We start from the raw sequence: 27,303 nt of genomic DNA, 5'->3' as shown, positions 1-27,303 counted from the left end.
GACCCCAGTGGTATCAGAAATATTTAAGATTTCGCTCAGAATTTCCGCGAAATGTACGGGGGAATTAGTTGATAATAATGTATGTATCTCTGCAGTCGTCCTTGCGACTTGTAGATCATACGTTTCTTTAGATGACGTGAGCCTTGTAGGCGTCTGAAGAAGCACTGTTTTCATTCTGCTTAAAGTGTCTATTCGAATAGAAGTAATTTTCAAACCGGGCCATGCCCTTGCCTCCCTGTCTGGAAAGGAGCTGGGAAACAAAGAACGTCCACAGCACTTGACCTTCGCCGTCGTAGTGACGAGATAAGGAGTCCCGGGCATAAGACTACAGCATCTGCGGTCTACAATAAGAATGTAACTCCCATTATAGAGTCTTTGAAAGAATGGTTCTATTTCAGTTGCAGGTGCGCCTTGCTGGTGACATGAAAGGTTGTATGAATTCCCTTCACAGGCTCCGTGCAAACTAATACCGTTACACAGAAGTGTGCCGCTTAGTGACATAGCACAATTGTTGCCACTAAGAAACACTTTCTGTCCTTTGTTACTGACACATGCATGTGAATAGGGCAGGTTCCAAGTTGTTTTAAGGTACCCCTTTCCCAATTTCTCGTACATGCCAGCCTGTATATATTTTTGGCAGTATTGAAACCTGAAGGTTGAGATTGGAATATTTATGATTCCGTGGATTATCCATTCACTGACAGGTCGTTCTGACATTGTCAACGGTAATCTTTCTAGTTTTTCAATGCTCAAGATTGTATAATCAGCACCCTTCTGCGCCATACCGATCTGTCTATCAGTAAGGTTAAAGATTTGAAATAGTGACGTTGTGTTGATTAAACGCCAAGGCACATAGCCTGAACGCAGATTTTGTAACGTCCAGCCAAGCTGTACAATAGAACGCAATTGTGACTGACCATGTTGTAATAACAGTAAGTCTTGCGATAATATATCGATTGCTGAAGACACAATGCTGTCCAATGAAAAAATTCTGGAGGACAGAGTCATTAACCCATTGTCCACTACAGAAAGTGATTTTTCCAAATTAATACGGTCAATTTCCCGTATTCTTTCTGCTGTCTCAATTTGAGTAACCTTCCAGGCCTCATTGTATGCTGCATATACAGAGGCTGCTATGAAACGCTTTTGACGCTGTTTGCGTGGTCCCATTATGAAATCACGCAAGTCAGCACCATCAGTAAGTAAAGTTAGGTGTTGCTTAATTTCAGGCAGTGTGGAAGTTTGTAGCCATTGAAGGCATAATTTGCCCACACTGTAGGTTGTTATTATCCCTGGGTGATGTCTTTGGGGATATCTAGGGTCTGGCCTGTTCATTTTGAAACCCTGTGTTTTATTCAGGAATCTATCTTGACAGTTATTTGTATCTGTGGGCCAGATCAACCATTGTTTCCAATCAGGATGTGTTCTGTTTTGGTTAAGTATATGGTTTATGTCTATTTCTTCATCTGTTTCAGAGTTATTGCTAAACATTATTGGCTTTGGAATAGACAGGTTATTTAAATCTTTGATTTTGGCTAAGCCAAGACAGGTGGTTTGTTGAACGGTGTCATTTAAAAATATCATTTGTTCTGGGATCATGCAGGCTCTAAACAAAGCTTCTATACCCTGTACTTGCCATTCTTTTGTACCCCAAACACTTTTCAAATCAACATGTTTGTCCCAATAATCAAATCCAAAACTATTCATTTTTTCAAAGAAAGAGTCTGAATATATCAATTTTGTGTTGGTTATCATGGTTTTCATCCCTGTCTTGTTTGACAATTTGTAATAAAATGTTTCAGCATTAGTTATGTTAAAACCTGAAAAATATGAATATTTGCCATACACGGTTCTAGAGCTCCCTTTTGGAGGTGTAGCACAATGTTCCCATTGATTAAAATTTAAAACATTTCTAGGTTGTGCAGATTTATGCAAGAAATGGTTACCATAATGGTTATAGCAGTACATGCTGTCATAATTTGTAGAACCCTGCAAATAATCATGTTTTGTAAATTTAGCAGACATTACTAAGTCAGACATCATATTGTTTATACTTTCAAAGTCCCAATCATCAGCAAATGAGTTTGGTTTTGCAAAGTCACTCAAGGAGATCTTGATTTGGTGTGGATATTTCAGGATCTCGACCGGACCATAAATTTCATAGTCAGTGTTGTCCCAGGCTACCCCACCAGATATTGGAATTGCTGTGAAGTTGGCTGAAGAAAGTTCTGAAGAAAGTTCTCTTTTCTCGACGTGTGAAGATGTGTGTGGTTTGAGGACCAAGTTGATGTTCTGACTTGCTGTGTCCATTTTAGCATATTTTCCCTCAATGAAGCGTCCCAAGGTAAATACCATGATGAGCCAAAGTATGAGGATAAATGCACCAAAACCCACCCAAAATTCAATCCATGGAGAAACTAGATATGTTTCTTTCAGTTGTTTCAAAAGTTCCTTAGCTTTGTCTTTAAAGGATTTTGATGATGGATGTGTCTTTTGTTCGCTGAAGCCTTCAGAGGAATCATCGAAGTTGATGAAGTAACCGGATGCAGTTCTGTCAATTGTTCCAATTGGTTCAGGATTTTTGTTTCTTGCATTTTCACTTGGTACTTCTGTATAGATTGGTGTGTCTCTGCTAAATGTCTTTATTTGGGTTTTCAGAGGTCTAAGTTCTATTGCATTGTTGCATAGTCCTTGTTGTTCTTCTGTAGGCGTTTCGAATGTGAGGAGCCTCTTTGATAGGACCTCTGTACTGGTAGCAAACCTTGGTGTTCTGCTACTTATTGGGAGTCCACTTGGCCTACTGTTGGTTATCGGCCACATGTTGTGGTTTTACCAGGTCGATGGATACAACTCGGTTCTCCTTTTTTCCAGCAAGTGGCGGTAGTACAACTGATCTTGTCCCGTTGACAGACAATACAGGAACTGCTTTTCTGTAAGAAGGCCCAAATTCCTTCTTTACCGCGATCTTCTCCCTGACTAGATCCCCGACTTTTGGAATCCAGACAGGTCTTGCTGGGACAGGTGGTGATTCTTCAGTGGTCGTTGGCTGTTCTTTCAACTGTATGTTGCTCAGGTCTTTTCTTGTTTTGTTTAAGTCCTGCAAAATAGCCAAACGGTCTTTGACATCAAAGCTTTTTTCTGTTACCACTGAAGTCTGACTATCAAGGTCAGAGATCAACATCCTAGTTCCGAATAATAATTCGTACGGACTGAATCCCTTCAGAGAATTTCTTGGCAAGTTATTTAGACTACGTTGGACACTTATTAGATGTTTGACCCACCCAGCTCCCGAACCTAATATCCTTTCTATTATAGATTGCTTTCTGTCTTGGTTTTTTCTTTACACCATCCCATACCCTCAGGAAGGAAGTGAGAAGATTCCCGCTGGGCTGTGCTCATTTGGCCATTCTTTCCCCCCCCCAGGCTGGATTGCCTGAGAAAAGGAAAAAAAAATGGTCGAACGTAGCATGCTCTTAGCGTATATGCCATTTAGACTCGCAAATCTTGTATAACAGTCCGGACGTCAGCCGAGTGCTGTGGATCTACATTATAAGTGGGAACTAGCCTGTATATGTTAATCGCAAGCCATTCTTTTTAGTGGTGATGTTATCTGCCTTGATACGACGAGGTATTAAACTGCTTCTCTCCCCACTGCGATCTCTGTTGCAGTTTGGGCAGTTTTTTACAAACATGGTGTAGTGCAGGCTCATGCCTGGCCACCAGTACCGTGATTGTAATTCTTCCAGAGAATCTTTTAATTTAAGGTGTCTGAGACCCTCGCCCATGTGTGCGTCTGCGATTAACAAGTTTCTCCTGTCCATGTTTGGAATCACTCTATCCCCCACTCCAGGGATTCGAGCAAAAGGAATGGAGTTTGCATCTATGATGTATGTGTAATTGAGTGGATAGTTGATCGGTAACGCCGAGCAGTCGCCTTTTGATGACGTTTTTACTGCCAGCAATGTTTCGCCGTCAATGTATTTTAATGTACGCTTTTTTCGATCTACGGGAGCCGGTTTACTGGCTGCCGCTGCGGCTGTTTCAGCCAATGAATTCCCTACAACGTGAACGCCATCACGCTGATGACTCAGTGAGTGTGTCACGTGAGTCTTTGGTAGTTCTTTTTTCAAAAGAGCTACCTGTTCCCAGAGCAATCTCTGCTTTATTGGTGCATCTGTGTCATCTTTGTAACCGTTCTGAATCCATGTCTGCAAATCCTTGTTATATGCTTTGACGCAGAAATATGAATCTGACACTATAAGTGTCGGGAATTCGCGATCCGCATTATCTAGCGCCATTTTCAAAGCTATTATTTCAGTTTGTAGTTCTGAATTAGTTTCTACTGAGTGTGATTTTGTTAATAGAGGTCTTAGTTTACCTCCGTGCCACACTTCTTTTGTAATCTCACATGTGGGATTGTATGCATGTTCTCCCCAAACGGAGGGTTGAGCATGTCCGTCTGTATAGATTACACAGGCGTAATGTCGTAGAGGCAGAATGTCGATTGGCAGAGGATACGTTTTTTCATATTTTAGATTTTTTAATTCTTCTAGTTCTGGATCAAAGAAGTAATATACTTTGTCCGTTGTGATTGAATTTACCCATTGTAACCATTCTGGATCCAATGTTGTTGTTGGTAAATTACACGGTGTTGTTAATGCCTCAAAGGCTGATTCTGCTGTTCTGACTGTGATATGTCTACCGTCAGCTATGTCTTTTTCTCTAGCTATTGCGGTTTGAACTGCTTGAACAATTTTTCCTTTGTTGTTGAATCTCTGTTCAGCTTTTGTGTACAAATGTGATTTGAATGCAATTGGTACCTTATCTCCCTCATTAGAGGTTAGGTATGTGAATCCGTATCTCCCTGGGATGACTCGGATCACAAGGTTGCGTGTATTATCACGGGTTTCTAATTTTGTTTTAATTAGCATGTCTGTTTGTAAGGATCTCAAAATTTCTGTGTGTGCTTGAGTCCAACTGGATCTTTTAAAGTCTGGTTTAATTAGATCGTAAAGGGGTTTGACCCTTTCTGCGTAATTTGCAATATATGTTCTTCCGAAATTTAGGAAGCCTAGAATTGACTGTAGGTTTTTTAGTGTTTTAGGAGCTTGGATTACGGCACATTTCTCTAGGAAATTGTCTGCCAGGCTTTTGCCTTCACTTGATAACTCATATCCTAAGAATAGGACCGTCAGATGGGCAATTCTGGACTTTTTGAAGTTGAATTTGTAACCCTCTGCAGCGAAACCAAGTATTATGGTGTTCACTCTTTTCAAGTGAGTCTCCAAGTCATCATCTGTTAAGTAAATGTCATCGACATAAGATAATGCTTCATCATCATATAGTTGTAGTAATTCTGTTACTCTCGCTGAGAATACCCCCGGGCTGTTCTTGTACCCCTGGGCTAACCGACAGAATTGTTTTTGAGTGCCATTTACTGAAAATGCAGTTAAATATCTGCTCTCTGGTGCTATGTTTTGACAAAAGAATCCATTGGAGATGTCCAAGGTTGTTTTGTATTTTTTGCGCACTATGTTATTCATTAGTGCAGCACTGTGTGAGTTTTGCACTGCAAAAGTTTTGCAACATGTGTTAAGGTGTCGGTAATCCAAAACTAGACGGTACGAATTGTCTGGTTTAGAGACCGGAAACAAAGGATTGTTCATTTGTGAGGTGCAAGTTTCAATCACCCCCTGGTATTCTAGCTGATCTAGTATTTCATTTACTTGTTTTTTAGCTTCTTGCTTAATTGGGTACTGCCTTTGTGCAGTAGGTTGTGATTTTAACTGGACTTTGTGAGGAGGAGAATCCTCATCCCATCCTACATGATTTTTATATAAAGCAGGTGCTAAGGCCACTGCCCACTTTCTAGCAAGTGTATATTTTTTATGAATCGGTATTTGATTCGAGAAGGCAGGCATAATTACTTCTTCGCCATGAGGGCACTCCCTGACAAACTCTGGTGGCCAGTCTTTTTCAGCTAGAAGGATGTCATAGCCCTTGGATAGGTTATCCCAAAATAGTCCCCTTATTTTCCTAGTCTTATCTCCCTCTATACGTAATGTTATCTCGTATATTTTGTGGGGCTTGCTAACTCTGGTATCTGCAGTTTCCACTTGAAGGTATTCATTCGTGTCCACTGTCTCCAGATGATTCATAAGGACTTTGCGAGCTATGCTCACCTCTGCTGCGCTGTCTAGCATTGTCTGAGCCCATTCTCCGTTTTTCAGTTGTGTCCTCAGTATTCTCGGCATTGTTAACTACCTTGATACTGGCTACCTTCTTTTTTGGAAATTGTGATTTCTTTTTCAGTTGAGCAGGTTCCTTGTCTTTGGACTTGGCGTGCTCTTCTGATCGTCCTCTTTTTTCTGATTTCTGCGAGGAATTCTGAAAAGATTGAGACGGACGTGTATCAATGTCTTGATATCTATCAGGTTTTTTAATATTATCCCTATTTCTAAGGTTATATCTATTCCCAGAGGGTTCACTCTGAGGTGACCTTTGTCTCGGGTTTGGAGATTTCTCTCTTCGCCTAGGAGACCTTCCTCTGGACTGGAATTTCTTTTCTTTAGGATTGGATTGTTTATTTCCATCCCAGTTCTTTTTTGGTGAATTATTATTAAAAAATATTTTTTCTGGACTTGTAGTCAGTTGCGGTTTTACTGGTATTCCACCTAGACTATCTCTGCCTAGTTCTTCATAGGATTTTTCTATGATTCTGGCAATTTCAGCTGGTTGGTCTGCTATATCTGTCTCTTTTAACCTCTGGCGGATCGCCACGTTTGCTGCTTCACCCTTTATGTTGGCTAGTAATATAGCCGAGACCTGCTTGAAGTCTTTGAGTAATTTCATACCAAGAGTTAAAGCAGGTTCTGGACCGTATTCATCTTGAATTTGTTTTAGCACATCTGGTATTACCGAAATGGATGGAACACCGTGCGTTTTTGTGTAGATTGAAGCAAAGACCGTACCCCAAGTGTCACAGTCCTCAATGTGTGGTGCGATTCCCATTGGGAGACATATAGTCAGAATCCTGTGTTTTTCCAGCGGGGTGGTGTCAGGAAACACCGCCTCTATTTGGGTAATTTTCTGTGCCAACCAGAATGGTATTTGTTCCCGTTTAGCTGGAACTTTACCTAGGCAGGATTGGATGTTCTGTGGTGTAATTTTATTTGTGTTCCCCTGGTGAGGGGTCAGCTGTGGAAGTTTAATCGCTGGCTGAATTGTTGAAGTCCGCATTACATACTGAACTAATTGTCTGTGAATTTTTAGTAGTTGTTTTAGCTGTATTAACAGCTCTGCTGCAGGCATTCTTTCGATGTCTGGATGTGGTGTGTATCCGGCTAGGACCGGCCACGTTGCTCCTGGTCTTCCTAAAGGACCGAGCCTTGTAATGTGATTGTTATGTATTAGGGCGCCATCAAATAAGAGCAAATGCTCTTGGAATTTGAGTGGTACTTCCACCTCCTCGAAAGGAGTGTACTCATTAGGAGGTTCCTCTACTTTGTAATAGTGGAAGTACTTTGTTACAGCATTTGCTGCTGGAAAATGTATCCATGTATAGTATACCTCTGTCTGCCGATATTCGTGTGCCTCGATTACGAATATGACTGTACCACCTCTAGGTGTCAGTCCATTTTCTATAAGTTTTAGAGTTATAGCTCTCCTTTTGGCGACCTGGATGAGTATTATATCCGGGTCTGCATCGAGTGCTGTAGTATCAGCTGCTGCTATTTCAGTAGCTAATCTAATTGCCTCTCTTTCTCCATCACTGTCTCCCATTTTATTGACAGGATGGTATTATTTTTATTTGCAGATCAGGTTTCTTTATGGAAACAGAGATTAGGTGCACAATATTCTGGAACTGTTTTATCCTTCAACGTTGACTAGACCAAGAACCATACATAGGAGTTCCCTCCTGCGAGGTTTTGGAGGATATTATAACCTTTCACCCACTCCAGACGTCTTTGGAGTATTTGGGAGAAGGGGTCTGAGTGAGAAAGCACGACTGAGTTACTCTAAATGTCTTACGTTAGTTTTATCGCCCTTTCCAAACGCGTTGGGCGCCATGTAGTGTAGCTCCTATTTTCTCAATAGGCTCTGCGCATTGGAATAGTACCTACAGCAGTAAAGGCCTAGGCCAGACGTTAACTAGGTCTACTACTGTCGATACTAGACTTAATTTTTGGGTTTGCCAGCTAAGCTCAGAGTTCGCTAGAAACTTTCTCGAATGTTCAAGGAAGGATGAACTCCCCTGATTAGACAAGAAGGGATTTAGTTTCTGACAACCATAGAACATGACAACTTTGCTCTCCCCTAATCAAGAGTCAATCTCGAGAGTCGTGTGAGCACAAGGCAATTATTTTACTCAGTCAGTACGTGCATTCTTAGTCTCATCAGAATGTAGAGAAAAGGAAGAGACGGGCGTGTTCAATAAAAGATGTTATTTATTGATCAGTCTCTTTTCTCGTACAAGAGAAATGGATCGATATTATTGCAATACTTATAGTTAAGTAAAGTGCATACATTAGAAGCAATAGTATAAAATAATACTGTAAAAACATTGATATGGTTTCTGAGCCATATGATGTTTAAAATGATTAAAATATATTTACATACACATATACATTTGACTAAACGTACTCAACTGGTGTTTCTAAATACGCCTACCCCGTGTACCTGACCTAAGTCTAATGCGTGGGCGGGAATAGAAAGTTACAGTTTAAGTTAAGTTTGTTTTTGCCAAGTGAATAACTAAAGAATTCTCTAGGAGGGGTTATTCAGTTCTGTACCTGGAATTTAGGATGAATGAGGAATGGTATCTCTTTCTCTGCTCTCGATATTCCAGGCTGCCTGCGAGGGCTGCCCAGAAGCGCCGGTGCTGGGTCTCTCGGCTTGAGATAGCAGCGCGTCTCTCAGCGCGTCAGGAAGGCGGGGCTGCTGCCTGCGGGGTCTGCTTCTGCTCTCGGCTTCGGCAAGTATGGCTGCTCCGTCTTGTCACCACGCGTGTGTTTGCATAGGGCAAGGTCGGCAATATTTATACCTTAAAGGTGCCGAGATTGACGTAAGGATGGACATAGGTACGTCAATAAAGATGTCATACGACTTGCTCGTTAGCACATTCTTTACTAAAGTTCTCTGTGAAATCAAAACAATGGCCGCACGGATTATCCAGGTTGTCATAGGTTTGATTTGTTATGAGAACGTCGTATGCCTTATCAGGGGCTGGAGGAATGTCGCTTGTCTAATTAGATCTCAAGCGTTATGACCTAATCAGATAACACGTTCCTGTGCCGTAGTGTGACTGCGTCAGATAACGGTATCTGCATCATGGGGGTTTTCTTGCCACATGGGCTGACTGTTAGTTAACTAGCTAGTAAGTTTAACCAGAATAGGGTCAGGAATAGGGGGATCGAATCAGAACCTATAGAAATACACGACAATCTTTCCCCTCCAAATACTGTCGATCAGGATCTCGTGATATTTCTTTCCCTAAGTTCCCTTTTGCCTGTATCAATTTGTAAATTCTATAGGCACAACCTAACTCTCAATTCCCTGCACTTCATGACTACCATTTCCCTGACCCCCTTTGCCCACTTCATTTCACTCTGCAGTATCTCACTTTTGTACCATTGTGATAGTTTTCAATCCTCTCCACATCCCAGGCGTTGCCAGAATCTTATTAATGCCATATGTGCCATTACCTCCCACATTCCTGTTTCTGTTCTTATTGCAGGGATCATGGAGGACCTGGGTAGGGACAATATGTTTTTTACACATTTCCCCTCTTCAGTGTCCTACCCCCTTTTACCACTTACATATAGCACTTCAGCACCATATTGGAACTGAGGAGGTGCCATGGCCGTATAAGCTTTCAAAACAGGTCTATATGTCATTTCGTCTTAGGTTTTGTTACATTTTTTCAGGCCACTAACAGAGTGCCTTCTTTGTTGCAATGTTAGACAGTGTCATGTCGGACGTTGCTGCATTCCGTAAGTCAGTTCGGCACCGTAAGAACCTCCTTTGTGAGCATGATTGGACATGGTTTTCTACTCCTTTCTCTCTGGCCACCTTACTCATCTTCCCACTCCCTCACTGTATGTTTTCACATAGTGCTCTGCTGTAGGTTTTATTTCATGCAGAGTCCTCGTTTTATACATTTAAATCATAATATACTGCAGAATCACCAAGACTCCACTGATTACTGCTGCCAGGATGCATCAGGATGGGAGTCTGAAAACTATGGAGGATCAAACATCCACTCATATGATTGGATCAATTCACTGTTATGCCTCTCTGTCCCTACTAACACCTTACACTATGAAGTAATCACTACTAAGCTCGACTGCTGTCTCTCCAACCCCCTCCATGATTGTGGCACTGCTCATTGCATACAGTCACATGGAACCCTGGAAAAACCTGCTAATGTTTTTTACCCCAACATGCGTAGACTTTTCACCCACCACAACCCCCTACACCGTACTTCGACCTTCCTTCATTACCCCACCTCCCATCCACCTGACACACATTCCCCTACCTCCCTTAGTTTGTCATAGCCCTGTGCCTCAATCTATAGGCTTTGCCTCATCTGCGAACACACACTGCAGCTCTCTCCACCACCGTAAACATCACCTTACCACCACAGTCCATCTGGTCCCTTTCCCAAATCACTACAGCAACTCTGCACTGACCGCTCTACACTACGTCGATCGCATGTGTTCCTACTTTCTTTCTCACCATTAACCTACTCTCTTCCATCTCTGATTCCCCTACCTCTTCTCTTTCCAGTAGCGGTCGGTGGTGGGAGTGCTGCCGGGCGGTGACGTGGGGTGGGGAAGGGGCAGGGTGGGGGGTAGTAAAGTACGGAATACGGCCAAATACTGGTAAGTAAACATATAAATAAATAAAACAACATGGAAAAATAAAAGCCCAGTACTGGTCCCCTCTCTCAAGTTAAACTCACCTGTGCTCTGCAATCATTTGATGACTGATCTCACTGATGGCTTTTGGACTTGCAGTGGGATAGCCAATAAGATTATTTAAAGGTCTTGAAATTTTTAGATTACAGACTTTGAAATAAGATTACGTTACATTATATCCTGAGTTTCGGTCAATTGCAGGGTGAACCCAGTCTTGCCGTTTCGACTACTGGCTGGCCAACATATCTAATCTTGACAACAAATCTTGAGTCTTGGTTCACCAGCCCACCGATACCCTCATCTTCCACACTCATCCCCCTATCTCCTCTGCCTCCTCAGATCAACTTCTCTCCCTACATCCGTCCTCTCCAAAGAACACCCAACACTTCCTCCACAACTAACATCTACTTCTCCCCCTTAATTACTTATCTCCTTCTGTCTGCTATCGCCATCGACCCTCGTGAGGCATGCCTCTAAGTCTCATGTTCAGTCGTACCTCTGTCTCCCACACAGTCATACACACAGACACACATTTACTCCTTTTCTCCCTCCCAACTAACAGCTTTCACAAACAAGTGCAATACCCACTTCTTCGCTACATTGACTTCTTACCCACTTTCAGGCCTCATATTTCCTATAATGCTCACACTCCGGCAAATATAGAGGCCAGCAAGCAGAAAAACACGGTGAAGGAGATATTTCAAAAGAAAGAGGCAACATTTTGTTCACCATCTATCTGGTATAGTAGTAAGACATCAGGGTAAAATGATTAAACAAAATCAACGGATTGATTGGTTCTCTTCATCTTTCAGATGATACCCAAAAGTATGATCTCTTCTTTCTGCTCTCTCTTTATGTTGAACTGTCATTGAACATCACCCTTATGTCATTGGCAGTTGCTCTGCCATCTGCAGCCTAGTTAGCATCCTGGTGAAGGTTAACTTCTATGTTTCCTCATCAAACACCCCCAGACACATTGCATCCCTCTTCTCTTTCCCTACATATCTTCAGTTGTTGCACCATTAACTCATAATGTGGTGTATGCCAATCTATCAACCATTTCCTCAAGCTCCCTCTTAAAATTTTTTCAGAACTTATTCCATTGTCTCTCCTTTTACAGGGATCTATGATCCACCAACTCTGGTTATGTTTTGGAAGAAAGCTTCTGTGTCTCTCTTATTAAAGAACGCCAACGCTGACCCAGCTATTTAATTGAACGATCGTCCCATCTTTACCCTACCCCTGACTTTCAGTATTACTGATTCTGTTGTGGGGTCCCCGCTAACAAACTATCTATAAATGAATCCTCTCCTCTTGTAGTCTTAGCTCCAGCAGAGCTCACAATCAGCAACTGATACTTGTTTCGGGTGGATAGTGCTGGTCATTTTTCAACTTTCAGATACAATCAACGTAGTCTCTCATACCGCACTCTAACTAGCATTTCTGAGTCAGGGGTGGAATGAGCACCTTTACGAATTGTTTCTTTTCTCATAGATAGAGAACACGCTGTAGTGCTTTCATCTTTTTAAGATTCTCTTTTGTCCTATTCCGTGTGTGCTCTGCCCTATGCCCCAATCCTTTTAAACTGTATGTGGTATATCTAACCCGCCCCACAAGGCGATATGCCCTTAAACTTTTCCAATATGTAGACAAGAGCAGGTCCCCGACATTCTTCCGAGATGAACCAATTTCAGACAAACTTTCCAAACTGTTAAAAAGACTTTGCCACTTGATTGTTCAGCAATTGCTTAATACTCAACTCCAATAAAACTGAGATTCATACTTTTGGTGCCTCCAATTCTACCTGATCTAACGCTCTGGGTACCAACTGTCATTGAAAACGCTGATGGCAATGCTCCCATCCTTCTGCCTTCTGATCTTTCATGTTTTGAATAAGATTTTGCTATCTCTCACTTAATCCTGCTGGAAAACTATCACAGAAGCAACAGTATATTCAAGTCTACATTAAGGTAACAGGCTCTATCTTGCCCTTACACTATTCCTAATGCACAATAAGCGTCTTCATGCAGACTGTGGCGGCTCAACTGTTCCTTGCCTACTGCACCAGGAGCGGGTCTCTAGACCTCTTGATACTCTTCACTGACTTCCAGCACAAAGCAGTTCCTTTTTAGAGCATTTTGAATCTGTCATGGAGCTCTGGTAAGTCTTGGCCTTAGCTATCTCATGCCCCATGTCCATCACCGCTGCACACGCGTTGCACACTTGGGTGTTCGGATCTTCATTCCGTAACCTTCTAGTTCTCTCATTGCTCGTCGGACTAAACTTGGAGAGTGATCTTTTACTAATGTAACAGTCAGGAGCCGAAATGCCTTTCCTCCCAATACTAGGAACATTTCAAACTATCTTATATTCTGCAAATCACTAAGCAAGCAAACTGGCTGTCTAAGCCCTTCCTCTCAGTGATGGGATATCTCGGAGAGCTCACTAAATGTCCTGTACAAGTGTGGATCATTGATTCGTTTTTTCATTCATAAATACACTTTAAAGTAATTAATTTTAAAATAACTCAGCTGCAAAACAGGCTTTTCATTCCATTGCTAAAAGTCCCATGTCCTATACATGAGTACAATTGTCATGTTTAAAGTACATATACTCTCAGATGAAGTTCATTCCGTCGCTACATGTCCACCTGGCCTGCGTTGCTTACCATGTTCCATCACGGAAAGCATGGATGCCTGGCACTGGGTGAGTCAGGCGGTCTTGGGAGGTGTGGGTAATCCCCTTAGGCACTAAAAACATGGGTTTCGGTGACTTAGCTGCCCAGACAATGGCATCTTACCCAGTGGATTGTATTCCCAATACTAATTTTGTGATCCTAACTCTCTGGTGAGAATTTATGACATACCATGTGTTTGGATACAGAAATAAAAAATCTTTATGTGTAGTTTTTAGTGACATTTCAGAAAAGAGTGCTATTGGTTACTTACTTGCTTATATTTTTTATTCTTTGACAGCCATTGAGTTGGAGTTTTCAGTGGACCTCGGCCTGACGTGGAATCCAGTGTTAAGGGACTGCCTACCCACCAACGTAGAATGCAATAAATACCACCTCCAAAGAGTTCTGGTTTCGGACACCTTCAACAAGTGGACAAGGGTCACGCTGCCGCTTCCTCCTTACACCAGGTAAGAGCCCGCGCTGTGGGGTGTGGCATATCGACCTCTTGTCCCCCCGTTCTTCCTTGGTTCACCCCGTTCATACCTCCGGGGCGCCACAATCTGTCTTGTCAGTGGGTTAATTCTAAAATGGCTTTCTTAGCTCACAGTACCAACTTCGACATATTATTTCTCCTTACTGAGCTGACCTCTCAATCCTTTTGCGAGGCATTTTAATTAAATTTGGAACGCACAGGTTGTGACATGAGTATAAGGACATCATGGTAACAGGAATCGGATCTGGGCCTGCTTTCGACTTTCCAACTATATGTCACAAAGGCAGCTGGTTTGCAGCCCCAGGGTTTTTAGTTGTATTGTGAGAATTGTACTCTTGGGTCAGTTAAGTTGAACATATTGGTAAAGGAAAATCCCAGGGTTGGAACATGTATTTCCCCTTTGGGGTCACATTCAACACCAGCCTTTATCCCAGAAGATTCTTGATGGTAGTCACTCCCCACTAGGAACCGGCATTCCCCTGCCAGCCTACCCTGGGCTCGTTCCCAGCATTCCACTGTTCAAGAACCTCACTTTAGTTTCCGGGTCATCTCTCCTCTGCCCCCTACCTCCAGAATCTACTTTCCTGTCTATGTTTGACCACAGTCCACAAGTCCACATTCATATGCGTGCTCCGCCCCTTTCTGTTTAGTGAGTATTTACCTACTCCCGACTGAGTAAAGTAGAAGGCAGCCGACGCCTGGGTAACAACAGGGCTTTATGGATTACACAATGCCCATACATATAATTGCAATTAAAATGCAATCAAAATCAGGTGATCGCCTTGACAGTGATAGCTTCATTAGTGGATCTGGGGGCAGTGGCATGAAAGCCCAATGCAATGGCTGATACTGCTTTATTAAATTGTACTTTTAATTGATTTTCTTGTGCAGACGAAAAACGATTCTGCCCGCGCTAATCATTATTAATTGCCCCCATCTTCTTGTTATCTATTTTAATTAATTAGCTGCTTTCCCGTGAGTGCTCCAAGAGCCTCTTGGGTTTTAATACAAAAATTGTCCATTTCTGCTGTGCATTCATCAGGACACAAAGGCGGGCCCGTTTTTGTGGGCCAGGAGGGCGCAGTTGAATGAAGGCCTCGTATTCCTGAAGACAAATGCATAAGCCGAGGGAGACCTGCCTTTTGTGGCCAGCTTTTAAATATCTCTCGGAGGCACCTGCCTGGGCTTCTTCCATACAATGGCCCTATTATCCGCCCCTTAATCGAGTGCAGCGCCCTTATACCAGCACGGGCCTAGTCCAGAGGTGCTCCAGTCTCTGTTGAATGGCCTCCACCGTCTAAAGGACACAATGAGCGAAAGGAGGGCCGAAAATGGCAGCTTGGGCAACTGTGAATGACCGTGTGGCTCTCAAACTAATATTTGCAAAACGCCCTAAACTGGTTTTATGTACAATCAATATAACCTTGTTAGCAGGACTTGACGAGATTGTCCACAGAGTTCCTCAAACGTGTGCTGTTTGATAAAGGAGTTGCTAACGCGGGATTACTGGTTACTAATTATCTTGCCAAATCCCTTCTTCCTGTCGACTGAATCGTTGGTACCTGTCTTGAGTAAAAGGTAATCTCGAGGTAAACAATCAATTTAAGAACTTACACCACTCTAAATGACCACTGACCAAAATTAAGTTTTAAAGATTTAATATAAAGTCAAAGATAACTGAAGATACAAACTTCTCAAAATGAGATTCAAAAGGTATATCGGAATCACTATGAACATGAACTTCTTGAATAGTCTGAGTCTGAAGAACAAAATAATAAGTACAAGTTCGAATACCATCAGGGTTGCTAAAATGGATACAAGTTGCAACCTCAAAGTCATTACAGAAAAGAAAATTAAAGTTAGTCTGTCCCTACACTATACTAAATGACATCCCTACTTAACAAGATCTTAACCCTCTAGGTGTCAGCCGTGGTGACTTCCTAAGAAGATCACGCACTTCTCTTTGTCTCTTCTCTGATAATGGGTCTCTCCTGATCAGCCTATCTGCCTACCCATCCGCTTCCTTAGGCTCCCAAAATCATCTGCTCTGCTCTCCTCCCGGGTCACTTTCCCTAATACCAAATCACATTTCCAATAGAAACGCCCCTTGGGACGCCCCTCACGTGGTACATCTTTCCGCGGCAAACTCCATGATGGTACTCTTGAAGACCCTCGTTAAAGTTGACCTTGGTTCCCGGGCTTCTTCTTCAGTGCGCTGATACCCCCTGAAATTCCTGGAAACTCCTACAGGCCTGCGCAAGGCGCCACTGAACAAAGTCCCTTTCATTCGAGCTGATTAGGACCCTCGCACCTGCATACAGCTCTTCCTGCAGTGGGCCTCAAATTCCAGACTTCACCATATCTTAGGCCATAAAACACTCTCAGAGCTTCATACTGGACACCTCACGACCTCTCCTCTAACGAGCACATGACGATTTGGACTACATGACATTATCGGCTCTGGCCTACTTGATTTACATGCAGCAGGTTCCTGCACTCTTAAAACGTTAACTTGATTTAAACAGCAAACATTCTTAACTAGCATACGTTTCTAAAATAACACATCTATAAAGCATATACTTTTAACCCTAAGTTCAATAGTACATTTTGAAAGAACCATGTCAACCTTGTCTCACATTATTTTAGCAGCACGTTTAGATTTGCTTGTGAATTGCCATGAGGCCTACACAAAATACTGGGTTTTTGTTACATTCAACTCTTACATTATTCCTTTAACATGAGAACATGAGGTTTTCATATTCATCCCAAACATTTCTACATTAGTCTCACACAGTTATGATTATCGTTACTCTACTTTAAACATTCTATGCATTTCACCACTGAATATAAGACACTCGGTGTATTTCACTTCTAAATATAAACACTCTGGTGCAAAGTACATGTTAACTAACTACGTGCTTGTAAATATGGCGTACTTATACATTTTTTCCCAAACTTGTGCTCTCTCAGTCCCCCCTTTGATGACCTTCAGGGGTCATCATCACCATGACACTAAAAATGTAGAACCTTTAAAGTGAAGTCAGGACAGTACCACTTCTTTTCATACTCTCTAATGCTTTCAGACTCTTATATTGAGTGTCCTGCATCGCTGTCAACTCTTCTTCCTGTTTCTTCATAGCTCTCTGTAACCTATTTGCTCTATACCATTGATACAAACGCACCAATCCCCACAAAGTGATTACACAAATCACTACTATGATGATGGGTTTCAATATGTACCAAACGATACCCTTTCCTAAGTTGGCAAACCAACTTCCAACTTTACCCATTCCATGGCCTACTTTTTCCCACACATTTACCTTTGCCAGGTCCTCAATTTCGTAGTGTATGGCAGTGATGTTTTGTATATACTTCTCTAGAGGCTTTGAATTGTCTGGAATGTAAGTACAACATTCCTGGACCTTCAAGGCCCTACAGACTCCTCCCTCTTTTGCTAACAGAACATCTAAAGCAAGTCGGTTCTGAAGAACCATTGCCCTAATCGATTGCATCTCTCCCTCTATCAGCATCAAGGATCTTGCAGTACTGGCAGACAGTCTATCTACGACTGTAGCTAACCTCCTGATCTTAATGTCATTCATTATCAATCCTAAGAAAGGGAATGCAGCACCTATTACATCTCCGATTACTTCTGCTGCACCCAGCCCTCGCTTCCATCTAGTTGATATTTCTTTCTTAGGCGTGTCTAAATTCTCAACATGATATATTTTAGGGAAGACAACAGCCAGATAGCATGATCCGTACCAATTATCTGGTAACTTCACATAGGCATATCTTCCACATACAAAATATACATTTGGTATTGCTTGCATCCCTTTCATGAAGTTCTTAGAGTAGTACTCCAATTGAAAAGCATGTTCGCAATTGACTTGTCCTACATAAACGTTTTCATAGTAGGAGTAACTCCTGTGAATGCACAGTTTCCCCCGTTTCTCCTTATCCAAAGCAATTGGACCAATACTACCTTTTCGTTGTTGTGCCCTTTCTTCCTTGGTCCAATCTGTTTCTCCTTGTCCTGATGCCTTCAATGCCTTCTGCTTTCTGTATCTAGTATCTACCTGAGCTATAAACTTTTTCTCAACTTCTGATATTTGACAAGTCAGATTGTTGTTTCGAGCATGTGAAGTATCTAACGTTCTCCATGGAATAAACCATTTGTGTAACCTGTCTTCGCTTTTGTAGTAGTCCCATTTGTTCAAATGCTTGAAATTCGGAACCTCTGGCAATGTCGAGTCGAAATTCGAGAAGTAATACTCAAATCCGTCTCGTCCATAAAACATACTTAACAATAAACTGCACGTTATTCCATATGTCAACGGGAGATGATGGTATTTGACACCCTCCTCCACCGAAATTGGTAACTGCATACATACATAGCAGTCCTTTACCTCCATGGCATCAACATATTCATAAAGCAACTTAGCATAAGCATTTGACTTGTAATTCCCCTGTGATTCATCCATGTGTAACCTTTTTACTTCTGCATCTAACAACGCTTTGTCTTTCTCATTGATGTTTCCCTTCTCCTTAACTGTGGTAGTTCTCGGTGTTGACACTCCCCTATCCTCCTTAACTGTGGTTCCATCCCCTTCGTGTCCCGCTAGGAATGAAACAGTTACCACTAAAATTATAAGAGAAACCACTACTCCTAAAAATGTAACAGCTATACATTTTGCCCTGCGGTTCGGGTTGCCAGCCTCCATGTTCTCAAACAGTGTAGTTTTCGACTATCTTCCAGCATTCACTTCCTCTTCTTTTCAAACAAAGTCTTTCTCTCTTGCAATGTCTTTCTTGAAACACTTGGAAGCTTGACAATTTGTTTCCGCAAAACAGTTCAAAGTCCAGTAGAAAATAGACAACCCTAGCCCTTCTCCATCCACTAAAATGAAACCCCTATCACTTTTCTTCTTCCACTCGGCGCTAGGTTATCTTGCAACAAGTTTACAATTTCTTTTCAAAAGTCTTATTTTCGTCTGAAGTTATGTATGACTCAAGGAGTAACACTACTTCTTCATAAATGTCCATCCGAAGTATCATTCCCTCAGGTTCTGGACAATTCGTACCACACCATGGAAAGTCAACCTTTTCTAGGATTATTCTCCTTATTTCGCTCAAGACAAGTGGACGGACGAAATTGAGAGTTAGCGTTTTTTCAATTTCTAATCCTGGTACTATCAGTTCTATATCCACAATTACAAAGGGGTCCGTTCTAATCAAGATCACTTTCTTCACTTTTCCAGATCTGCACCCCTTTGAAGACATTCGTAGTATGGTTTTAGTCCACAACAATAAGCACTCCTAGCAATTCTACTACTCGTTCAAGCATTTCCAAACGAAGAAGAGTTCCCTCCAATATTGGATATCGTGAACAGCAAACTGGAAACTCAACTGTCTCTAAAAGCAATTTTCTTATTCCACTCAGGAGAGCAGGATGAACGATGTTGAGTGTCAGCAACCTTTCGGTCTCCGCTCCTGGCAGTAGAAACTTTATTTGCACTGTGATGATCGGGTCAGTTCTGATCAGTTCCACTTCCCTGATCCTCCCTGTTCTGTGTCTCCCAGACATCTGCAACAAGGTAGGTCCAGTCGGGAGTAGAGTATCTTCTGCTAGGCACTCGCACTCTACTTGATCTTCTAAGACCCTCCTCGGCTTGATCCTGGATATCTTCTTCTGGATCTGAGTCTTCGGATATAGGAGTAAGCGTTTCTTCTTGGGCCGACCTCAAACTTAGCCTTCTTCTTCTTGTTGGCCAAGTGGCAGCTCCAAGCCTTATTCTCCTATTCCTTGTCCTCCCACTTGGTTCTTGATCGCTCCGATACGGATCTGAGTCTGAGTCGTATTCACTTCTGCTCTCTCCTTCAGTTGCGTCTTCTGTCTCACTGCCGTCCTGCCTTCGCTCTTCTTCTGAATCCGATGCGTTCCCAACTTCTTCCGACACCTCCTCAGCTGCCTCAATCCCTTCTTGCGACTCTTCTTCCACTTCCGGGCTTTCGTCTGGGATGGGAGCTGTTCCTTCTAGAGGTGCTGGAACTCTTCTAGTATGGGATGCATGGATCCAATTTGGCAGCCCCCCGCACTTCACCGCGGTGTTCGTGATCAGGATTACCTGAAAGGGCCCACGCCAGCGAACATCTAGGCAGTTCTTCCGGACGTGTTTTTTAACCAGGACCCAGTCCCCTGGGTTCAGGTCATGACACAGGTTCCTCGCTGTTGGAACTTCAGCCGCATGCACCTGAAGGGACACAGAATGGATGGCGTCAGACAGTCCTTTACAATAATCCAAGATCAGATCATCTGTAATATTCAATAGAGCAGTAGTTGGAACTGTAGGAAGTCTCATGGCCCTCCCCATCAGGATCTCGTGGGGAGAAAGACCTGTCCTCCTATCAGGCGTGCTGCGCATGCTCATGAGCACCAATGGAAGAGCATCTGGCCAACTCAAAGATGTGGATGCCACTACTTTAGCCAATCTATTCTTCAAAGTGCCATTCACTTGTTCCACAATTCCTGAAGCCTCTGGTCGATAACTACAATGCAGCTTTTGATCGATATTCAGCGTGGAGCACAACATCTTCACTATTTCGCTGTTAAAATGTTTTCCTCTGTCCGATTCCAAAGAGGCAGGCACCCCGAAGCGCGGTATCAACTCCCTGAGCAACAATTTAGCCACTGTGAGTGTATCGCACCTACGTGTAGGGTATGCCTCAACCCATCTGGAAAATACGCATACAATCACCAACACATACCGAAGGCGATTGACTCTTGGCATTTCGATGAAGTCTAGTTGCATTCTATTGAAAGGCCCCCCTGACCTCCCAATGTGACTCAGTGTGACTGGTGTTCGTTTGCCTACGTTCAGTTGTTGGCAGGTAACACATCGCTTACATACTGATTCTGCTGCTATTCTGAATTTCGGGCAATACCAAGTCTGCCTAAAAACTCTCATCATAGCATCCCTTCCTAGATGTACTGGACCATGTATTTCTCTCGCCATGGGATTAGCTAATTCTTCAGGTAACACAGCTCTCCCATCTGCTGAAACCCAAAAATCCATTTCACTTCGCACACAGCCTGCTATTTCCCATGCCTTTTTCTCTTTTTCAGGTGCGTTCTCCTGCATTATTCTTAAATCCTCCCAAGTGTCTACAGTTTCTAACATCATACTTAATTCAGTCTTTTCTTCTGCACCTTCTATTTCCACCTTTGAGAAAGAATAACTTTGTTCCGCACAATAGCGTGCGACTTCATCAGCATATCTATTACCTTGTGACACAAAATCTGTATTCTTAGTATGAGCTACACACTTCACCACTGCAATATCAACAGGACCTTGTAATGCTTCTATCAGCAATCTCACAAATTCTCCATTTCGAATGGGCGAACCAGAGGAGGTCATGTAACCCCTCTGAGACCACAACTGCCCGAAATCATGAACCACACCGAAACCATATTGGCTGTCCGTGTAGATGGTGACTCTCTTTCCATTTCCTGCTATGCAGGCACGAGTTAGGGCAATAATCTCTGCTACCTGTGCGGAATGTACTCCTTCCAGGCAAGCGGCTTCCACAACTCCAGTAATGGTACAAACAGCATAAGCTGCTCTTAACCGACCAGTATCGTCTCTTAAACATGAGCCATCGACAAAGTAAATCTCATCAGGGTCAGACAATGGCTCATCCACTATATCTGGTCTGGGTTTCGTGCATAGTTCAGTCACATCAAGGCAATCGTGGTCTTCACATCCTTCGCCTTCTATTACAGTAGGTAATGGCATCAAAGTAGCAGGATTCAAGACAGAGCATCTCCTGAGAGTCACGTTTTCTGCGGCAAGTATAACTTGCTCATAACGCGTGAGCCTACTATTGGTCAGATGCTGCGTCTTCGTCCTGGTCATTAACAATTCAACTGAATGCGGTACATACACTACTACTGGATGTCCCATTACAATACTTTCGCTCCTTTCAATGCTGACACCCGTTGCAGCAACGGATTTGAGACATCCGGGCAACGCTGCGGCTACTGGATCTAATGTAGCCGAAAAATATGCAACTGGTCTACGGGCATTACCGTGGGTCTGTGCCAAGACTGACAAAGCACATCCCTCTCTCTCACAGCAATAGAGTGAAAACGACTTTTCATAATCTGGCATTCCCAGAGCCGGAGCACGACATAAATCGTCCCTCAGCTGTAAAAACGCCACCAGACATTCTTCATCCCATGGTACCGGATCACTCACCTCCTTGTGCGTCAGTTTCTGTAAGGGTTTTGCTTTCAGTGAAAAGTTAACTATCCACTGTCGGCAGTAACCCACCATTCCTAGGAACATTCTAACCTCTCTCTGAGTTGTAGGCGCATTCATTTTCATTATCGCCTCAATCCTCTCTGGGGACACCTTACGTTTCCCTTTTTCTAACCTGTGCCCTAGATACTGTACTTCTGTCAGACAATACTGTAACTTGCTCGGAGATACCTTATGTCCATTTTCAGCTAAATGATTCAGTAAGGCAATTGAATCTACTTTACAAGCTTCCTCTGTTTCTGACGCAACAAGTAGGTCATCTATGTACTGTACCAGAACCGAGTTCTGTGGCAGTACTAGATTCTCAAGATTCTTTTTCAACAACTGATTAAAGATGGATGGACTGTCTGTGAATCCTTGTGGAATTCGACACCATGTTAGAACGCGATCTTCCATTTTAAACGCAAAAAGGTACCTGCTCTCTTCATCCAATGGGATTGAAAAGAAAGCCTGGCAAAGATCTATCACTGTGAACCATTCTGCTTGACATGGTATTTGAAACAATATCACTGATGGATTCGGTACCACGGGACAACATGAAACGACTATGTTGTTAATCTTTCGTAAATCCTGAACTATCCTAAACTTCCCACTAGGTTTCTGCAAACCCATAATCGGGGAGTTACAAGGACTGCCCACGATTTCCTTCAGTATTCCCTGCTGTATCATTGACTCGATCACAGGCTTTATTCCTGCAATCGTTTCCTGGGACAATTTGTATTGAGGCGTTCTTGGAAACTCAACATTTGGTTTTACCAGAATTTTTACCGGTTCTACCCCTTTAATCAATCCTATATCTTCTCCTGTGAAATCCCACACCTCTGACGCCACTACATCTCTTAAGTCTTGTGGAAGATCTTCTACAGTCAGAGTAGGATATAGTTCTACACAGAATTTTGAATTGGCCACCTTAAAGGTAGCATCATCGTCGGTAGTCTGTACCTCCACTCCTTGTGGGGTGCAGTATATGGTGCAATTCAATTTGCATAACAAATCCCTACCTAACAGACATACCGGACTCGAGTCACAAACCACAAACTGATGTTCGTTCATGTGGTTTCCAATTTTCACAGACACTGGTTCTGTCAAGGGACTAGTCATTCTTTTATTTGCGACTCCTACCACCTGAATTGTTTCCCCTGACATCGGCAAGTCTGGAACCACCGCTGATCTCAGAGTCGAACGAGTAGCCCCAGTGTCCACTAAGAACGTAGTGGGACACCCTGCCACTTCTGCCTCAACAAATGGCCCTCTCTGATCCACTTCTAGAACTGCCCCGAGGGTACAGTCTTCTTCACTGCTCACCCGTTGTCCTGTCAATGGATCAATGTAATAACATTTTTCTTCCTCGATAAACAGAGGCATTTGTTTAAAGACCTTTCCTCCAGCTGCTATCTTCGGTGGCTGTGGGAATTGGGCCCGTGGAGCCGAAGTCCCCCCTTTGGCCACCTTACTGCTTGGGACTGTCACTTTTTGCACTGGGTCTTCTTGGACCTGCTCTTCTACTTCTTGCTCTCCGTTTTCAGGGTTAAAGGGACACTCGCGTCGCCAATGCCCCACCTGGTGACACAGATGACACTTGGTCGTTTTCTTTAAAGTGGCAAAGTCTATCCTAGGTCTCTGCCCTTCTTCATTATCTTTGTTCTGACCATTTGGTTTTCGTCCCATCCCCTGCTTCTGCTGGCCACCCTTCCCAGCGGACTGCATTTGCACCACCATCAATTTCTCCTTTAGATTCTTGGCTTTAGAATCTATCTCGTCACTGCAGTACCTCGCATATCGTAAAATCTCATCTAGTGGTTTGTTCTGCCAACAGATTAAATGTTGCTGTATCATCAAACAAATATCAGGTCTCAACCCCAATACAAACTTTGACACGAACTGCCCTATGTCTTTGGGATCCATTACATCTAGTCCACTGTATTGCTTGAATGTTTTCAATAATCTTTCATAAAACTCGTGAACTGTCTCCTTGGGTTCCTGCCTTGTTCGGTCTATTTTTACCCAATCTATATCCTGTGGTGGTACCTTATCTTTCAGCCATGCTATTACCCTTTCATACTTTCGCATGACTATCTCAGCTGGTCCATTAGTTCGAACATCTCTCAATGGTTCAGCATTTGGCCATTCGACACTAGTCTTACAAGGAGTCCACAAATCAGATGGGACCACGATGTCAAACAACGTGTTCAAATCTATCCACAATACTTTCGAAATTTTAACAAACCTCTCTACCTGCTTATACCACTCGACTGGGTTGTCCCGCAACTTCGGGAATGAGTTGGTAAATGCGGCTAAGTCTCCTCTACTCCAGGGCACATGTACATAATTTCCATTTGATATTTCTCGCAAAGGGAATGCCTCCATCTGCATTACCCTTCCCTCAGGGGTCATCACATTTGTACTTCGCCTAACTGTGCCCTTTTTCGACCACCTTTCTTCCCATTTATCCAGTTCTCTCCACACTCTTATCCCTGTTACCAGCTCTCTTATGTGTGTTTTTAATCCAGCAGTTCTCTTCTCATCTAGATCTTGGTCTGCGTACTGTAATCTGTGGTTACTCTGTAATGCCCTTGTCCTAGACAAATCCACGGCATACTTGTCTGCCAAATCGGTCAGTTTTTCATGAACCGCTCTAGCTTTCCTAGTAATATCCTTTGCCATGAACAATAACTCATCCTGTTCATACAATTCTATCCTCTCCAAAGGCAATGTTCCATCTATTATCTCATCTACATCTGACTTTAAACTGGTAACATCAAGCCTTTTTGCCTTTATTTCAGCTTTCAAGACACTCAATTTAGCTCCTCCATCCGCATCTCTCCCATCCCAGCTCCGAGATCTACGTTTAGGTATTGGTGAATTATAGGGAGTCCTCCCCTGTTCCCATCTCTCTAGATCCCATGCCTTTCCGTCTTCTCGGGGTGGGTGGTGAAACACTCCTTCATGCCTCATAGCCCCTCTCTCCCCTTCTGGGCTAGTTTCACGGGATGCAGGGTAAGATGTTCCCTTACTCCCTCTTTCTTCCCTACTTCCCTGTGATTCTTGATTACTTGAAGCATGACGGGACCTGTCACTATTCTCCTTCCTCCAATGTTGGACATCTTCCCCAAGCGTATGATGAAGGCACCTAAACCTATTCTGAAAATTCCGTACCGCCTCATCTCCTCCGTTCCCCCAAAGACGGGACATTTCCTCACATTCTACAATCCTAGTATTTTGTTCCGACTGTTCTCTCTGATTTGTAGGACCTGCATCCCCTCTATTCTCTTGACTTTGGCCTTCCCGGCCCTGACTGCTTTCGCTGGCCCCACAATGAGATACAGTCCCGTTACCCCTGCTTTCCCACTCTGGTTCCGTTCTTGTCCTGTTACTCGGAGATACTATGGACCCTTCCCATTCCCTCAAATCAGCTCTTAACTCTGAAAAAGATCTTGGCCGCGGTCCCCTTAGATCCATTGGTCCTCTCGGACCTCCCTGTTCTGAATTGGGACCGACAGTTGTGTCTAATGGGGTGTTCCACGTTACCGAACCTGGTAATTGTTTCCATGCATTCGTCACATTATTCCTCCTTTCCATCTCAATCCTTTCCCTATCCAATTGCCTTTGTTGTTCCCCTCTATCTCTCTCAGAATTATAGATCGAAACTATGGGTCCTATGGTAACAGGCACTTGAAGAGCGTCTGGCAATCCCACAGACTCAACCCTTTCTGTGGTTGGCGTTTTCTGCACCACAAACCTTCCCACTACACTCTGTACAGTGTTGTTTGGAGGTGTTTCTCCGCCTTTGCTAGGTGTCCATTCCGATATAGGGAGTGGTGTATACCCCTCTATCTCATTCCCATCTTCCCTTGCGAGCCCTCTATCTTCTATCAATCCCACTCTCGGAGGTGGTCTATCCATTAACAATCTGTTTATCAGATTGTCCTCCGACTCGCTTTCCTCGTCTTCTTCCATGAGGTTTCCTCCTCCTGACACCTCCCTCATCGGATACATTTTCTCCACCTCAATAGCCTGTACCCTCCAACGTTTTTCCTCCTCATCCCATTTGGAATCTCGCACTGCCCTTACCGATCGCGTCAGCCTTTGTTGACGCCTGTTCAAATTTCGGTCGTGTGCAGCCTTAATCCATGCATTAAGAGCCTCAAACTGTGTTGGTCTAGGTGAAGGTTTCAATGAGGACATGGTTGCTTTTAGCCGATGTAACACCTCTAACTTAAACGTTCCGTACTTTGGGAACTGCATTTCCTCATTTCCTTCCGTAAGCTTATTCCAAGCCCCAATCCATAATATCGTATGCAGCCCCACATTCGTTGCCATATAATGAGCTGGCGTACCCTCTGGGGGAGCCTCTTCCCCGTAATAATGTTCACTTCGTTTACGTTTAAAAATCCCTTTCAAACACTTAAAACACTTCATGATTTCTCTTTTCTCCGCGTTTGTTTACTTCCTGATGATATTCCACCAATCTCGGCGCCGTTCTCACTAACTGGCCTATCCGTACGCGGCTTTCCTCCGACGTCACGCTAGCCGCCCAACCAGAGCGCGGCTCTAGCTAACGTCACACCAACCGCTCAATCACAGCGCGGCTCTAGCCGACGTCACCCGTCCCCCTTCGCAGCAGTTCCCCTCCTTTCTCAGCTCGTCTCCTCGGTCATGCACGCATCCCATTCATACACTGAAAAATGATTACTTCCGTCCAAGCGATCACCTTTCTTTGACTGTACGCCCACAGTCTTTCTGTAGTTGTCACCCTAACTTGGCGAAATGTCTTTCCGTTTACTTCCAGACAATCGCCTTCTCCGATAGGTTACTCACACGCAGTAACTTTCGACCAGCGTCCGTTACTCATACACTCACTCTTACACTCCCCCTATCTTGGATCCACGGCGG

General features: G+C 43.3%; 1 protein-coding gene across 1 annotated transcript in view; it reads left to right on the top strand.

The window, feature by feature from the left end:
- The window catches only part of RELN (reelin), a 1,711,021-nt gene that overhangs the window by 1,487,875 nt on the left and 195,843 nt on the right, over window positions 1–27,303 (top strand). The window contains exon 46 of the mRNA XM_078679027.1: window positions 13,895–14,063. Coding sequence (XP_078535153.1) covers window positions 13,895–14,063 — 169 coding nt within the window. The remainder of the gene's footprint in view (window positions 1–13,894; window positions 14,064–27,303) is intronic.

This window comes from Lissotriton helveticus, chromosome 1_1 (genome assembly GCF_964261635.1).
Source record: "Lissotriton helveticus chromosome 1_1, aLisHel1.1, whole genome shotgun sequence".
Taxonomy (NCBI): domain Eukaryota; kingdom Metazoa; phylum Chordata; class Amphibia; order Caudata; family Salamandridae; genus Lissotriton; species Lissotriton helveticus.
Note: the sequence above shows the minus strand (reverse complement) of the source record. Positions and strands in the feature narration are given on the sequence as shown.